This window comes from Prosopis cineraria, unplaced genomic scaffold, assembly GCF_029017545.1.
Source record: "Prosopis cineraria cultivar Desert tree isolate PC_DT_omini unplaced genomic scaffold, ASM2901754v1 PC1, whole genome shotgun sequence".
Taxonomy (NCBI): domain Eukaryota; kingdom Viridiplantae; phylum Streptophyta; class Magnoliopsida; order Fabales; family Fabaceae; genus Prosopis; species Prosopis cineraria.
The window spans coordinates 9,940,813-9,959,457 of record NW_026555332.1 but is presented as its reverse complement, the minus strand read 5'-3'; the positions used below and the strand labels follow the sequence as shown (position 1 = coordinate 9,959,457).

The following is an 18,645-nucleotide window of genomic DNA, read 5'->3' as shown; positions in this document are numbered from 1 at the left end:
AAATGTTAGAATATGAGATATATATGTAAAAGTATTGTATAAGTAGCATATCGGATACGGGTACGTTTACTTTTTTGAAGTATATGTGCTATATAGGCGACAAGTAAGATAGCAATGATGTAGCATAGAGGGCCCACATAAGTGGTGACATGGTGACTACCCAACATGTGACATGCTGATGAGGCAACAAGTGACGTGATGCAAGGGCCCGGTAGGATTTCTTGGTCGATATTAGTAAAGGTTGTGAGGGAATGTAAATTAGCAAAAAGATGATAAGCAATAGTCAATAGAATAGCAAGAAGTCAAGTCAATCTCTGCTTTCATGAGCTCTTGCACTGAGAAGAGCACTCATGCTAGCTCAAGATATGAGCAATGAGAAAATTATATTTGAGAGTAATTGTCTTACTCTTGTTAGCTGCATCCGGAAAGGCCAACCTAATCTGGGAGTGTGGATGAGTAATGGTTTTTCAGACGATATTGCAGCTCTAATGGCTGGGTTTTCTCCTTCCTTTGTTCCACGCAAAGGTAATGTAAAGAGGTGAGCCTGCTTGGATGGGTGTCCAAACCATCACCTTCTTTGTCTATCATTCTAGCGGAAGATGTTAAGAGCTCCATTGATCAGAGTGTTGCTCGACACAGCCCTGTTTTCTAGCTGGTGGCTTGTCTTTGGAACTTTTGGTACTGCTCTGCTTCATTTTTGCTGTTGAATGGTAGTCCTCAGTTCCCCCCCCCCCCCCAAAAAAAAAGTCAACAGAATAGTGAGGGATCCAAATCCCTATTTAATTAGGGAGGGAATGACCTTCTATCGCTAAATTTAGTGTCTCGATATTTAGCGATGGAAGGGATTTAATCCTCACTAAATTGCTTTTTTTGCTAGTAGTACCAGGCGACCACACACACATGGATGTCAGTGATGGTAGAGAAGAACAGCAATGATGAGCAAAGGGAGAAGATTTAGCACGAATATGAAGCTTCCACAAATCTTCTCTCTCTTCGTTGTTGTAATTGCAGATGGGAAAAATAAAAAGGGGGAAGTGAGGGTTTTATCTTCTGGAAAGACAAAAATATCCAGATGTAGTGAAATAAAAAGCAGCTAATGACAATGAAATGTACATGGTATTTTGGTAATTTCAAAGTATTTAAATCAGAATATAAATTAAGAAAAATGATAATAAAATTTTTTGAATTATATAAATGACAATATAGTTTCTTAAAATGCTATAATTCTATTAAAATTCTTAAGATTTGTATGTCAATAAATTTTTTAAAAAATTATTTTATTTTTATTAAAAATAACGAGTTTCATTCACAATTTTTATTTAAGAATTAATATTTATTCTGTAAATTATAAAGTTAAATAAAAAAAATTAAAACTTATCAAATGTAATTTATATTATTAAAAAATATGTTTTTAAAATAACAAACTTCAATTATAACTTTTATTTAACAAATAATAATTTTTATTCAAAAAATAATAAAAAATAAATAAGAAATTATAATTTATTAATAAGAATAAAATAATATTTTTAATTTTAAACTATTGATAAAAAATTTTTTTTAGAGACGTTAATAAAATTATTACATTTTAAGAGTTAGAGTAATTTTATTTTGAAAATTAACATAATTGGTCCCTGCGAAAACGAGGAAAGCGGTAAGAGAAGGGGCGTCCAAATATTTCAGACAACAGACCCTGCGAGTGAAACTCTTGGGCACCCTCTATACTTTGGTTTCTTCTTGGAAAGTGCTTCGCTCTACATCGCCAAGAAGCTGAGCTTCATTGTCAACCAGAAGTTGTTGGTGTGATTATTATTATTATTATTAAAGATGAAAAATTCAAACATCAGACATATGCCTTCTAATATAGCGTATCATCTGATAATACTAAGGAACCTTCATTGTTGTTCCTCCATCTGATTAGGAGAAGAACAATCGTAATGGTATACCCTGTATATCAGAACTGTGAGAAGCTACTTGCCGTAGGAGCCCATATTTCAGGCTGATACTGTTTTTTTTTTTTTTAAATATGATTATTTCAGTAAATCAAATTTAAAAATTATGAAGCCCATTTTAAAAATGATCAATTCTAACACTAAAAGTTCGACTTCCAGCCCACAGTAGACCAGCAAAAGGAAGCTACACGCGAAAGGAAATTTTCTTGTTGAGAAAAATGCTCATGCGAAAGGTTGCAGAAATTTGAAGACAAAAAAAAAAAAAAATCAATTTTTGAGTCTGTCTTCTTAAATTCCTTATTGTTCGTAGGCCAAAAAAAAAAAAAAAAGAAATGTAATAGGAAGCCATTTACAAATTACATGTTTCAAGTAAAAGTCATCGAAGTTATTCATGTTTACATGTTTGAAAATGAACGTTATCAATTTTGTCTTATCAGTGTTTTTGACATTATTCACACTGTTCAAATTAATGCGCCCACAGCATCTCCGCGTTCTTCAAAAGTCGGAGCAACCAGATTGGTGTGGCGGCCGTGTAGGTTTGAGCCAACAAGCTATGAAATGAATTGGACGCGAAATTTCATGGTTTATAATGTATAGTAGTAGGTAGTTTCTGGATGATTTGATATTTATTTGAAAGTCAAGCATTTTTTTTAGGTTTCTTCTTGGAAAGTGCTTCGCTCTGTGCAGAAGCGATGCTGCGCTTTTATTATTTAAGTTGATATCCCTTCAAAGATCAGACATGCCTTTCTGATAATATTTAGGAACCTGGATTATTGTTGCTCCATCTGATAGAAGAAGCATCTGATAATGGATATTGATACTCGGTGCAGTCAAATGATGGAGGACTTGATGAAATCTCCTTTAGAGAGAAATCTCACAGGCCGTCCTGAGGATTCTATGCAGATGCAGGAGGAAATTCAAACGTCAAAAGTTCTGGCAGCTGAATTGTGTAAGGCAATCCGTTCTGGGTCGGTGCTTGATTTCGTTGAAGCGTTGAAAGAAACAGCTGTGACGGATAAAAAGCATGTATCTTCCATTGTTGGACAAGTTAGCAATGCAGGGAATACTGTACTTCACATGGCAGCGTACTATGGGAAAGTAGAGATTTTACAGCTACTTGCTACTCATGTCCCTCAACTTATCACAAGGAGAAACAACACAGGAGACACAGTTCTTCATATTGCTGCTAGAAATTGGGACGAATCCTCAATCCATATTATTCTCAGTTGTTATAAGAGGCATTTTGAGAACAAATATTTGAAGAAAGAGAATAATGAGGAAGCACTTTGGAGGATGAGGAATGAACATGGAAACACGCCACTGCATGAGGCAGTAGTGATGGCATATGGTGGTCCTGTTGAAGTGGCAGAGATCTTGTTTGAAGAAGATGAAGGTGGGGCCCACCTGGAGAACAAGGAAGGTAAATCGCCTTTGTGTTTGGCTATTCAGAATCGAAATTACAAAGTTGCTCGACTTCTGCTGCAAGCTCCATTTCCGAACGGGGAAAGGCACCGAGGATCCTGCCCGCTTCATGCAGAGAATTCAGGTACTTGATGATGCAATAATAACACCCTTTTTAATTTGCCCTTAATTAAAGGAGTCTTTTTGTTTACTGTATTTATTTTTTTGACAAAATTGTCCCTATTAATTAATGGAGGTGCTCCCTCATTAATTAATTAGGAGAAAGGATTAGGGGCATTTCTGACGAAATGATGCTCTCTCCTATCCTTAATATTCTCATTCATCTTGTTTATAAGTTATTTTTAACTTTTAATATTTTAATTGAAATTAAAAAAATATTTTAAAATTTATTAATTCTATTTAAAATTTTACTAATTAAATAGAGAAAATGTGGTGGACTCCACATCTCATTTTTTCTCTCACTTCTCTTTTTTTCTTTTTCAACCAAATGGGAGAAGACTTATTTTCCTTTTATGTTTTTTCCCCATCTTTTCTATCCATACAAGTAGAGCATAAATGTTGATGATGAGAGAAAATATGTAATTAAATTATGTATATTTAATAAGGATAAAATTAAAAATTTATTAAATTTTTAAAAAATTAAGTGAAGTCACACATGAAGCAACAACAAGCAATCAATGGGATTCAATTTAGTTGAAAGGATTAGCTCTTCACATGATATCACAAACTAAAATTTGAATTTTTATTAAAAGAAAATGCATGCCTACATTTAGTGCTTAGGCGATTGTGCAGCCTCAAATATGAATGTTTTTAATAAGAGGAACAATGTGCACAACAACAAAAAAGCAAGGGGTTGAGTTGTGTTAAATACATTTTAGTGTGGTCCTTACTTGTTATCATGATTATTGGCTTGATTTTGATCAATTATTGAACGTTTCTCTGAGGATCTAACTTTGGGAGTTATTCTATACCCAACCAAAAATCGGCTTTTGATTTGACTAGTTGAAGTGGATGGTTCAATATAATTTTTGAATAATAGCTTATAATTATATGATCGATTTCAATAAAGTGTTGTGAAAAGGATTAATTACTACATCAACACTTTCTAATAAAGATAATTAACGTTGTCTTTATAGAATTAATTATTACTGGTCCCTCTTGTTTTTATACGAGTGATAAATGTAAAAAAGTTACTTTCACAAGAATTTGGCAATCATTAATTGTTTTGTTCTAGGGTTTCCAAAGGATTCTGCTTTGTGGTCGGAGGGAATTCAAACATCAAAATTTTTGGCATCTAATCCTTTTTGGGTCCGTAATTGATTTCATTTTAGCATTAGAAGAGACAGCTAATGTACGTGTGACAGACGAAAAGAATGTATCTTGCATTGTTAGCTGTGCAGGAAACACTGCACTTCACATTGCAGCCAAGTATAGGAAAGTAGAGATTTTAGAGCTACTTGCTACTCTCGTCCCTCAACTGATCACAATGAGAAATAACAAAGGAGATACAGCTCTTCATGTTGGTGCTAGAAATGGGGACCAATCCTCAATCCGTATTATTATCAAAAGTTATAAGAACCATTTTGAGAACAAAATGAACAAAGAGAATAATGAAGAAGCACTGTGGAGGATGAGGAATGAACATGGGAACACGGCACTGCACGAGGCAGTGATGGCAAATAGTGTTGAAGCGGCAAAACTCTTGTATGAAAAAGATAAAGATGGGGCACATTTTCTGAACAAGGAAGGTAAATCGCCTTTGTATTTGGCTATTCACAATCGAAATAATGGAGTAACTCGACTTTTGCTGCAAGCTCCATTCCAGGATAGGGAGAACCACCAAGGATCGTCTCCACTTGTTGCTGCTATTCTGGCAGAGAATTCAGGTACTTGTATTATATGTATATGAATATTATGTATGATGCAAGTAACAACTACTTATAATTCTATTGGTATATTATCCTCATACTCTCTTTTGAGTTTATTACTCCCTTTAGTCCTATTTATGAGGCAGAGAGAGAAGAATTTTTTTGATCTTATTTATAAATCACGTCATTATATTTTCACCATAAATTTTCTTTTTGGCTCTTTGTTGAATGTTGGAAAGAGAAAATATGTTATTGAAATATATATATATATATATATATTTAATAAAGGCAAAGTCGAGAACTTATTAAATTTTAAGACAGAGTTAATGAATTTTAAAATTTTTTTAGTATTAGTTAAATATGTTGGAAGTAACTTATAAATAGGACCAGAGGAGTATAAGACACACCTTTTAGTAGGGTTTTTGATATTTAATATCAGACACTTGATAATGGTGTATTCATTATGTTTTTTTCCCCCAATATTACTCCAATTTGAAAGATTTCCTTTTAAATAGGGGTAAAATTAAAAATTTATTCTATTTGTAAATAAAGTTAAGGATTTAGCTACCTCTCCTTGATTACAATAAAATAATTAGAGATACTTTATAAACATAACAGGGACTAGAGGGAGTATACTTGTATTTGTAAATCATTAATGATACTTTTCCTATTTTACACTTAAAGGCAATTAAAGTATGGTTAGCACATTAATGAGATCCAGATCTACTCCACCTTAATGAAGAACAAATTTGGTAAAATATATTCCATCCGTTTCCAAATTATAACCATTTTTGAGAAAGATTCGACATCCCAAATTATATAAGATACTTTGAGAAGATTAATATTTTATTAATATAAATATTCAAATATTACCCTCTCTGTCTCTCTCTATTTAATTCTCATCTCTCTTGCTTTTTAATATATTAAATGAAAGGTATTTTTAAAAATTTATATTTTTATTTTGAAAAGAACAAGATTGTTAAGTGTATTTATTGAAATTTCTTGATATGTGAAATTTTGTCCAAAAGTGTCTTATAATTTAGGATGAAAGGATTACTCCTTTGATCTTATTTAATTATAGGGTATAGTGACAAGAATAATTTTGGCCTTATTTATAAAAAAACTTCACTATTTTCTATGTTCATCTTTATTTTTTTGCCCTTATTAAATGTTAGGAAAAACTATTAAAAATAACTATTTCTATGTTAATCTCTATTTCACTATTTTTCACTTGTTATTCATGCTTGCTTACTTGTTAATAGAAAACATGCTCATTCAATACTCTCTGGTATATAAGATACTTGTTTTCACAATTTGTCACTTGTAAATGGAGAATATACTTTTTTAGCAGTTACTGAAGTAAAAGGTACTTGTTATTTACTTTGATCACTTTTAAATAACAGAGAATATACTCATTTAGTAGTAACTAAGTATAAGCATATAAGGCAATTGTTATTCATGCCAAGTCACTTGTAAATGGAGAATGTACTCATTTAGTAGTCACTAAAGTATAAGGTACTTATTATTTATTATGGGTCATTTGTTAATTGATAATAGACTCATTTAGTAGTCACTGAAATATAAGCCTAAAAGTATTTGTTATTCACACTTGGTCACTTGTAAATAACCATATTCTTCATTAACAATGAAAAAACCCAGTGTAAATAGCAAGTACTTTATATATTAGTGACTACTAAGTGGGCATAGTCACCTAATAAATACTTCACATATTATTGACTACTGAATGGGTATATTCTTTACTAAGAAGTCACCCAACGTGAATAATAAGTACCTTATACATCAATGATTACTAAATGAACATATTCTCTATATTAACAAGTCACCTAAAGTGAATAATAAGTACGTTATACATTATTGACTGCTATATTCTATTTCATAACCTTCCTTCCCAAGTTCTATATGTATACACAATTTTTTTGAATATATATCAAAAGGGTTCAATTGCCAAGTGGTGCATATATCTTTTGGAAACCATGTGATCTCCAAGATCACCCTTCCCAAAATTATTCCATTGTTGGTCACTGGAGCTTTGACAATTGATGGTTTTTTTTTAAGGTAATGTAAGAGTATTTTAGTAATTTAATGGAAAATATACTTAAAATAATAGATTTGGGACTTAGAGATACTTTATACATTTCATGGAACCTTTTGATAATTAGAATCCCTATGAGGGACCTTGGAGTGATTTTCTCTTCTTTATAGTGTAAAAAATTCTAATATTTTACCTCTTCTATTTCATTTTACTATCAAGTTTAATTTTCTTTCCCGAGAATTTTACATAAACAATTACTGCAGGACGAAGGATTGCTGCAGCAGAAGAGACAGGATATGGTTATTTGTCCATGATGGAGAGTTGGCTCATTGTTGGGACCACGCCTGCTAGTTCAGCACAAGACCATAAACAAGAACAAGAGGATACAACGTGTAAGTGCATGTTTGGATAAAATAGATAATTAATCCAAATGGTGAAAACTGTGATTTCATAACTCTATTATATATCAAAATTAATTATAAATTTAAAATCATAGTTTTCTTAAAAATATTCAAACACCCAATATATATGTTAAATTTAATTATAAACACAAAATCATGAATTATAAAATAAAGTTTTTATTATTTTTGGACAAATTTTTGTGGAAGTATAATTGAAAAGTAGATAAAGCTTATAAGATAATCATGATTTTAAGTTTGTAATTAATGTTGACATACATTGGAGAGTGTTTAGATAATTTTTTTTCAAAAAAAAACCATGGCTTTTGGTTCATAATTAATTTTAACATACAATAAGTGTATTTGGATATTTTTAAAAACATATTGTTGTCGAGTTTATAACTGATTTTGACATATTATAAAATGCTTAGATATGTTTATGCAAAATCATGGTTTTACTTAATTTTTCAATTTTGTTTTTCAATTTTACTTAAAATCAATGGTATTAATCAATTTTATAAATCAATTATATCATATAATATAATTAATTATAATTAAAATTAATCATATTAATTGATTGTTTTCAATTGAAATCCAAATACATCCTTAATTAATTTGTATAAAAGGACTTTTGGCCTCAACTATTATGAGGGCCAACTTATTAGAGCATTACTAAGTCCAAATTTGCCTTTCTATAAGTTCAGCTATAGTTTCTTCTCGTTCTTGGGCTTAGGTATGGTGAGAACTGAGAGCACAAAGTGCCTTCAAAGTGGTGAAGAGAAATTTCATTTTCTTTGACTATATCAGAAAGTTGGGTCTGTCAACATTTCCAATATTAATTGTCACAAAGTTTGTATAAACCGTTCCAAAGTCTTGTAACCAACTCCTTCAAATAAGCCATTTGTATACATCATGTTTAAACTTGAAGAGTATTGGAGCCAATAGTTATTTGAAGAGTAGTAGAAAAGGGATGAGAAGAAAGTTCTCTGAGCATGATGGTTTACAATTTCAAAACTCAGGACAAAATTTTAGAACGCGATAATTTGATCTATATATATATATATATATATACATACTTTCCAACAATAGTCTTTATTTTCTAATTATAATTCATGTGCGTCTTTTAGTATCATCAGTTTCGCTGAAGGAATTAGTGAGAGTGAGACCTGAGCTAATGTACTTGAGAGACCAAAAAGGCAGGACGCCCCTACACTATTCAGCATCCATTGGTTATCTTGAAGGTGTACGAACCATTGTAAACGCAAGTCCCCAAAGCATGCTAGAGTGTGTCTGTGATACAAAAGGCTACCTTCCTATTCATGTTGCTTGCAAAAATGGTCATGTTAACGTGGTCCAGGAATTCATTCAACGAACATGTTTTGATCCCATGGAATCACAAAACCAAAAAGGTCAGAATATTCTTCACATTGCAGCAAAAGGTGGAAAAGATACAGTGGTCAATTACATATTGAGAGAGAAAAAAGTTGAGAATCTCTTAAATGAGAAAGACAAAAATGGAAATACCCCTTTACATTTGGCTGCCAAATACTTACACCTGAAGGTATTGCTCCTTTTGACACATGAGAAAAATTTGAATGTCAACCTTGCCAATAATGAAGGGCTGACAGCTCGTGATATTGTTATCCAAAGAAGAAATACACCACCAACAGTTAGAGAGGTATGACATAATTCATCTCTTGAGAGAGCAGGGCCTTCTAATATATCTTTTTTCTAATATCTTTGGTAATATGATCTCACCTTCAAAACTTTGTTTTTCTTTTTTTCTTTTTATCATTAACTTTAATATAAAATAAGAGATATTTTGATAACTTGAAATTCTAAAATGGTAAAGTTCATATTTTGACAAAAAAAATTATAAAATTCCAACATTTTGATGCTTCAAATACACAACTTTACCATTTTAGGAATTCAAGATATCAAAATATTTATTATTTTATGTAGAAGCCAATGAACTAAAGAAAAATGAAATACTAAATTGGGAAGGCGCAAGGTATTATACAAAACTTTAGAGAAAAAGCACTTTAGAAGTCCTAACCCATTCAGAGGCATGTTATATTTTACTGCCTTGTAGTTTGTCCTAAATCATTTTGTCCACAACATGTGTCAGTCACATAACCATGCATATCTTATCTTTTACAGTACCTATCATTTGCTATGTTGAGATCTATTGGGGTGCCCTTGAGTGAAAAAGGAAGAAGAATTAGGCATTTACAATCAGAACAACCTCAAATTAAGTGGAATAAAGACCGTGTTAGCACTATCTTACTTGTAGCGATATTGGTTGCCACTGTAACCTTTGCTGCTGGTTTTACACTACCAGGGGGTATCAATAGCTTTGATGACACAAACATAAAGAGAAGAGGCATGGCCACTCTGGCTAATAGAAAAATGTTCCAAGTATTCACAATCTGTGATGCGATAGCTATGTATAGCTCTACAATGGGGTCTTTCATTCTATTATGGGCTCAAATTGGCGACTTTCATGTGGCATTTAGTGCCACATACTTTGCATTAAATTTGGTGGCTTTGGTTATAGTGACAATGTCTATTGCGTTCATGGCAGCCCTAAATCTAGTAATGAGTAATTTGACTTGGCTTGCTTATATTGTGATTATTATAGGAATCATCTTCCTTTTGATGTTTCTGGGTGTATACGTTATTTTGATATACCCTCTAGGAGCCCATCCTTGTTTGTTCCCTCGCATTACTTACTTCATTTTCAAGATGATCATTCCATTTTCTAGAAGTTATGGGATCAAGGTGAAGAAGGTGAAAGCTTTGAGAGTAATAAAAGAAGATAAAGATAGTGGGAATACTAGCAAATGAGGTTTATGGAATATTAGCATATTCATGGGAGGGAGGGCTAAGTAAGTTTGTTTCTTATATGTTAGACATTTTGTCTTAGTCTAGCTGCTCTCTTTTTTCCCTTCATTGTTACATTTGATGATCTTAACAAATGATAGAACACAATGATGTCGTACAATCTATATATATAGCTAACCTCACTTTATGGGATAAGCCTTTTTTTTGCTACTATTGCTGTTATTATATTTGATGGTCTTAATACTTTTGGATTACCATTATAAGAAACTATCTTCCACTCTAGTTAATTTGATACAACACTTTTGAGTCATTGTTTGATTTCTTTTATTAAGTTTAGAGTGAATTAAAGATTAAACCATACATTTTAACTACTCAGTTTATATTATTCTTTTATAACTTTAAATTTACAATTGCCTTAAATTTGATGCAAATCTAATAATGGATGAACTTGAGGATAGTATAGGAAAGCTTATGGATTTGTGTGGTTGTGTATAGGTCTACGTCTACCAAAGTAAATGAATATGATCAACTAAATTTTTGTCGAAAAAAAATATTCATGAACTAATGCAAAATTATATTTTCTTTGATAGATTGAACTTAGACACTTATCACTATATTTTGTACTTTGTAGGATAACATATGCAAAACCTGAGCATCTAGGAACCAATTTCTATTTAGTCCTTTACTTTATGCACAAAAAATATGCAAATACTGTAATCCTCAAGAAGTGTGGGAAAGAGATTGGAAAGAATTAGTATATTGTCCTAATGCAAAGAAAATATAGTCCAAAACTTAATTTTGATGTAATTCATAAAGGATTCAAGCACATTGTTTCTAAAAATCAATTAAGTTGATGATAATATATGGCTCTATGCTTTTCAATTATTTGCTTTTGTGAAAAAAGGACAGCATATTAATTGGGACTTGCGAGTAGGGCAGAGAAAAAGAGAGATTATATGAGTGAATTTTTTTTTCTTGGGCCATTCTCTCTCCAAATATATTTATAAATATATGATATAAGTTGCTGTTGCATCCTCTTCAAAATTGTAGTTGAGACGTAGACTATTTCTTCTTTTTTTTTGGGTTTTGGTTAAATGATTAATTGGCTTAAAGCTACATCTTTGTGGGGTTAGATTTTGGAATGCTATAAAAAATCATGATTTTTATAACTAAGCCCTTGAAATTTCCCTTTTTGTGTGGTACGATTTTTCTGATGGCAAGAAGTAGGAACTTAAAATTTACCAATTGCAAATTTGATAGTACCAAAGTAACAAAACATGTACCCCTGTTTGGATAAAAAAATTGAAAGAAAGAAAATAGAAAGAAGATAAAATAGAGAAAACAAAAATATTATCTCTCTTCTTATATTTTCTCTCCAACTATAAACAAAGCAGTAGAGATAACAAACTAGAGTCCAATGTTTATTGTTACTGTCGTCAAGGATAATTATGTTATGTGTCTTCCAAAACACAATAGTAACTCTAAATCTGAATAATTGCCCTCTCTATAATTAATAGATTGTCATGAGTCCTCAAAATATTTGTGGGGTCCATAAAGGACAAGTGTATCAGGATCATTCAAGAAGAGTGATAGTGCCTTTGTCGCTCTATAACTAGAAATAATAGAAAGGGCAGAGAATGCTAAATGTGAACCCAATGCTATACATGAGGAGTGGATAGAATGAGTAGGGTATAATGTCCTTCTGACATTACAGACTAACACATTTATTCACCCAAATAATATATTTTCAAAAGGTTAAAAGTTTTATTGATACACAATGGAAGCATAAAAACCAAATATACAAAGCACCAAGGAAAAATGGAGGTAAAGTGACAGTTTTAAGCAAAACTAAACTATATGCCATGACATGTGGCATATGCACTGCGGCAAGTGATACAGAGCTATTAGTTCTAGTTTTGTGTCACGCGTCGTGACGCACATGACATAATTTTTTCTGTCATGATAAGTCGCTGATGTGAATTTTTGACATGCGTTGTTTTCACATCCAATGTCCGATTGAGATAGTTTAAGTGCCCACACAAAGCTTATCTTAAAATCTAAGTAATGACACTAATTTCATTTAAATCCTATATTTTGTTAGAAAATTTGGCACCAAATGCAAAATGATCATTTTAAGTCATTTTCACTCACCCAAGCTTCTCAATTCCAAACCAAGTGTCAATGGCCATTTCTAGGACCTTGATCATATCCAATAAGACATTTAACACCTGACTCACCAGTTATATAATTAATATCATGCATACACACAAGTTTGGCTACTAAATTGCCAATTCACATACACATGGGCAAAAATCACTTTCATACACATTTCTACATCTGGCCAAACTTTGCATACTTTTACTATAACATAATACATGCGCATGCACTTGCATTGTACTTGGAATATGGATAACTCAAAATCACACATATCACTAATGTAAACACTATAGGGTCAAGTTACACATTTACACTCATAAGTGCAATATCATTTTCTAATGCATATGTTATCTTATGACAACTTATATATAACATTATATTTACTCAAGCAAATTCATTACACCAACTCCAAGTGGGCTAAAGAGATATCCTCTAATCTCGGCCCGAATCTTTCCCTCTCGAGCTTTCAGTGTTAGACCTTGTAAAATTATCAATAACTATGGGTGAGATCACAATCTTAATAATTAAAATAGTTCAATAAATGTCTACTAATAGAAATAACCACATACAAGTAAATAAAACCATTGTAACATTCTTAAATACTAATTATATATATAAAATATGCATTTATAGCCCCTTTTCATAAAAACCACACATACTAACATGATCCTTTATCCACTAGTCCTCTCAAGCACCCTGACTGAAATCATAGACTCTATTAGGCCAGTCACATATTGATCTGAGTTTACCTTTAATGGTAAACACACCGAGCCAAAGGTAGCCTACCCTACTTAGGGACTATGGTTTTTCCTCTTTTACACACACACACATAATAGGGGTGTTGTTGACTCTTAATTACATCATCTTGAGTACTAGGGAGTTGTTAGACTGCCTAAATATTTTATGTAATAGTCTCAAATAAAATGCTACACTGGATATCCCATGGTGCCAGCCTAACTATATGAATTTCTTTATACACACATCTCCATCACACACACATAGAGGGTGAACTTCCACCCACTGTCAGGATCATGCTATTGTCACATGCATATAATCACTATTACTTATTTCCATACTTATAAGTATACTTATAAGTGTAAATATATCTATACAATTTTCTTTTAAAACTATCAAAAACCAAATCAACACTGTTAAAGCATGTTGAAGGTTAAAGACATGCACATTTCAAAACACATTAAATCAGAATCGCAAAGATCATATTTTTCATATTCACTCATATACAATGATATTAGCTAAGAAACATAACCAATTATTTAGTTGTCTCAACCTTTTGTTCTTAAGAAAGGTTACTTGTGGTACAATTGTCCTTACTTGGATACCTTTTACATAGTCAACATAATATTTATGACAATCTACACAAATTAGCACCCTAAGTCAATTATCAAATTCACTAAGAGTACTAATTATGATAATTAAACATCTAAATGCTTCCATCTATTCTTCCTAGATCCATTTCATCCTTTTAAATCCTCTTGGCACTTACAGTAGCCTTGATATACTTCTAATCAAACTTCTACCCATTTTCAATTATTAATTTCAACTAAATTAAACCTATAACTTCAATGTTTAGATATTAACTTTCAAACTAGTCACAAAATTTTAATTTCACTCTAAAGAGCCTTTTCATTATAAATTAAACTAAGAAAAATTAGTGTAGAATTGGAGCTTAGGGTGGTACGAAACTTATTCGGCAAGCGACATGTTAAAAATATCTCCTAAATGGTCATAAAGCTTTGCCCTAGTAGAGCACACCTTCTTTTCCTCTCACTTGTGCTCCTTTTCTTCTTTTCTCCTTTCTCTTCACGTCTAATCCATAAAACTTATAGTCAAATTTTTAGGCCACGCATCACAGTGCATGCAGCATATGCTACGACGTATGGCATAACGTGGAAAATTTCACCGTGCTCACACGCTTCACTTTAGAATACTATTTTTCCACCCAATCCTATCCATTCAACATCTAAAAAAGTCAAAACCTCAACCTGCCATCCAAAATTCTGATTATCTAACTAATCCACTAATTTACTAATTTACCCTTTAATTAGTAATTAGTTTTTTTGGATTGAAACTTCAGGATGTTACATAAGGTGTTGATGATTTTGATGAGTCTTTTTCCCTCTGATGTATTTATTTCCTTTCCCTTATCTAGATAGAGTATCTCTGTATTTCTCTTTTGGTTCTACTTTTCCCTTGAATATTTATGCATGCTTTGTTTTCTAATGTTATAGCCGTTGTTATTTGATATTATGATCTTATGATTATTCTCTATTCCTCATGCTCTAAGTTATTTTGCATTCTTTCTTCTCCTAAATCTGAGTATGACCATGAAAAATTTGTTGAGAGATTGAACATGAACATAGTGATGATTCTTCTCATTGAATTGATGCTGCCCTTGTTGCAATGAAGGATTATTCTCACTTTGATTGAATTGAAGCTATACTTGTTGCTTTGATGGATCTTTTAGGTTTAGTTTGGGTCTTCTCAAGAAGATGCCACTCATTATTCTTATTGGGGAAATTGAGACTATAAAGGTCCTATTAACAACGACCATTGAATCCGTTCTAGAATAGAGTGATGAGATTGGAGATCATATCCTTGAGAACTCTGCCATTTTGACATCATGTAAATAGATTGTTGATGAGGAATCAATAACCATACCATTGTGCATTCTGTTGACTCTACCTTTATGAGCTCTGAAGTAAGTTTGTTGTCGCCTCTAATTAATGTGGATGGCCTGCTCTAACATGAGGTTTCCATTTCCTTGTTCCATGGTGCCACTAATAAGTTCAAGCCTGCATTTCCTCAACCTATCTCAATTCATTTAGCCTACAAGTTTGATTGGTTCTTTTTGTTACCCATAGTACACCCTTATTGTTAGGCCCCAGTTATTCTAGCCTAGTTAAGACTTATATGACCTACCGTCCTTTACCCTATGGAGGTATTCTGCATCCTTAATTCTAAGGCATATAATGGCCATGGCTAGGGGTACAATTTTGGTGCTTGATACTTTTATCCCACCTCTTACTACAGCAGCTTGGTTTTCCAAATTCTTCATTTGCTAGATACTGACAGATATGCAATATAATCCTTGGTCTCCATTATTTCAATCCAAACTATTCATCATGGTTCAGTACTCTATCGTAGGGTTATCAATGACTTGATATTTGATCTAGGTATCTTCATTTCTCTTCTTATTTGTGTGCGATACAATTTACAAACATTTGGGTTTGGGTTTTGGTATAATGAATTCAAGTATTATAGACTTAATTTTAGAGGATATCTTGTTCAGTAAAAATTTCTTTTTAGCTAGAATCATTATTTAATCGTTGATCTTGGGCCCACCATAACCATTTCTCCTGCAATTGTTATGGTTTGGTTCCATTCATAGGTTTCTGCAATAAATCTTATGCGTTAGATGCTCATGTTAAGCACAAATTGGTAACCATTGTGCTCCGCCAACTAATTATGGGTATTTGTTTGATAGATTTTCAACCATGGATCTTTCATGGCTTGAATATCTTCTTGATATATGATCCTAAATAGTAGTTGAATCACCATATGTGTTGCATGAGTTTATAGGATATGACCAGACTATAAGTTGTGGGTTTGCTCTCTTGGAAAATATTGAATTGGTACCTTAGTGGCAATGTGTAATTGATGGGGCAATGGTTCGATGGGTATTGGATCTTAGTTCTTACGCCATGATTCTATGTTATTTTTGTGTTTGCTTGATACTTGAACTTCTTCAGCACTTGGTTCTCATTTCATCTATTCAAGCTAGATATTCATATCTCTTGCATGTTGTGCATTCGATAACTATTGTTGATAATCCCTACGTGAATATGTTTATTCTTGATGCTTCTCACAAGAAGCATAGCAATTTAAGAAACATATTGACCTTAAATCATTGCCATCATGACATTGGTTTTGGAGAAGCAGAGCAAGCTTGGTGCTTGAATGACATTGGTACTTATGACCATTATGGGGGCTTGAGTTGTAATCTACCATGTGCTCCTACTCCAATCATATTAACAGGTAAAGAGCCCATTCACTTTTTGGTTCGTATTTTGAAGATGCCTCCACTGTCTTGTATTATTCCTCCTACTTTCTTACCTTTTTGTGTTCAGGAGTTTGATTGTGGCATACCACTCTTGTTCTTCTCATGGTTGCTAATATATGAAGCTGTGATTGTGCATTTTTACCTTCCAAATATTCTGTTTAGCTTGAAGCACAATTTGATCCATATGGGTTTCCTTTTAGTTCTGTGTTATTACGAGACAAGAATGGTACCTCACCATGCTGTGGTCTTACCTATTTTAATGTTACAGACGCTATTGTTAAAGCTAATGGACTAGCTCAAATCAACTAGGAAAGAGAGCTTGCATGGACTAGGCAAATAGAGGAGCCATTGCAAGGATTACAGTGGCCATCATCTTTTATTCACGATTTGTGGAATTCCATAGACAATAGTGACTTTCATAGTTTGCACATGTGGGTTGACATCGCCAAATGACTAGTTTGGACTACAACTCTTGTGCTTGATATCAATATAGAATTGTTTCCCAAAGAACGAGGCATGCAAGATGGACTTAATTTAGTTGTGTGCCTATTTTTATTGCCACTAGTTGGATTTTACCTTGAAGATATTGGGTCTATTTTTCTACCTGTCATATACTCACATGCTGGTTCATTGTGGAGCATGAAGATTAGACTACTACCTCTCTTGATTTTTCATTTTTATGAACCGCATAGCAGGTGCAAGCTTTCTAGAATGTGGAATCCTTGGCTCTTAGAATATGCACTGATCCAAGAATTACTTGGTGCAGCAACGATTATTAGTGTACAGCAGAAAGTTAGAGACTTTTTATATACCGAATGATATCCTTCATTGCATTTATTTTTACTTTGACATTGAGGACGAGGTCAATCTCTATGGGGAGAGTAATGTCACGAGTCATCCAAATATTTGTGGGGTCCATAAAGGACACGTATATTGGGATCATTGAAGAACAGTGATAGTGCTTTTGCCGCTCTATATGATGCTGTTAGAAATAACAGAAAGGGGAGAGAATGCTAAATGTGAACCCAATGCTATATAGGAGGAGAGGGTTGAATGAATCAGGTATCAATGACTTTGATGAGCCTCTTTCCCTCTGATATATTTCATTCCCTTCCCCTGTCTGGACAGAGTATTTATGTGTTTCTCTTCTGGTTTTACTTCTCCATCAAATATTTATGCATGCTCTGTTTTCTAATCCTCTAGCCATTGTTATTTGATATTATGATTTTGTGATTATTCTCTATTCTTCGCCCTGAGTTATTTTGTATTCCTTGTTGTCTTAAATCTGAGTATGACCATGATGTAGATCTTCTCAGAAGGGAAGCAATAAATTCAAAGACGGTTTTACTCTAGAAATTACATAGATTAATGTTCTAAAATTACTAAACTTATTAAGATTGTCAATCTACAAAGTCATTAATTACAGGACTAGCACAAGCTACATCACGCCAATGAATGCATTTTGATTCGTGAGCAAGTTGCTTTCCTCTGATATTTGTCTAAGCAATTTCATTTGTCCAAAGATGACAGAGACGCGATTCTTGTAAGGTTTTTATGATTTTCAATGTGAAACCAAATTTACATACACCAATTGTGAAACCAAATTGTAAATTTGCACGCGTCCGATAAGAAAGAACCATAAATTTTCTCCTAATGAGAGAACTTTATACAAAAAAGAGATGTGACTTTATTTTAAGTCAGTGCCAAACAATTATAAAATTACATTGCAGGACCAAAGCATTAACAAAATCAAATGATGTTTTGGGGAGATAACAAAAGCCCTCTAATTAATTTTTTTTAACAACTGAAGTCCCAAACAAGTAATATTACTAAAATAATAAGTTAAGTTATGAAAAATTATTTGGATGATATT

The 18,645-nt window shown here is 32.6% G+C and overlaps 3 protein-coding genes across 3 annotated transcripts; all 3 read left to right on the top strand.

Annotated features, from left to right (window-relative positions):
* Window positions 1-2,756: 2,756 nt before the first annotated feature.
* On the top strand, window positions 2,757-4,691 carry LOC129312362 (ankyrin repeat-containing protein ITN1-like). Its single transcript, XM_054954967.1, has 2 exons — window positions 2,757-3,495; window positions 4,606-4,691. The coding sequence occupies exons 1-2, from the start codon at window positions 2,757-2,759 to the stop codon at window positions 4,689-4,691; spliced, it is 825 nt and encodes a 274-aa protein (XP_054810942.1).
* LOC129296138 (protein ACCELERATED CELL DEATH 6-like) lies at window positions 4,674-17,206 on the top strand. The gene is made up of 4 exons (XM_054934729.1): window positions 4,674-5,257; window positions 7,556-7,684; window positions 8,818-9,368; window positions 16,652-17,206. The coding sequence occupies exons 1-4, from the start codon at window positions 4,858-4,860 to the stop codon at window positions 16,667-16,669; spliced, it is 1,098 nt and encodes a 365-aa protein (XP_054790704.1). The 5' UTR covers window positions 4,674-4,857; the 3' UTR covers window positions 16,670-17,206.
* On the top strand, window positions 9,703-10,541 carry LOC129296143 (protein ACCELERATED CELL DEATH 6-like). Its single transcript, XM_054934736.1, has one exon. The coding sequence runs from the start codon at window positions 9,866-9,868 to the stop codon at window positions 10,535-10,537; it is 672 nt and encodes a 223-aa protein (XP_054790711.1). The 5' UTR covers window positions 9,703-9,865; the 3' UTR covers window positions 10,538-10,541.
* Window positions 17,207-18,645: the final 1,439 nt, after the last annotated feature.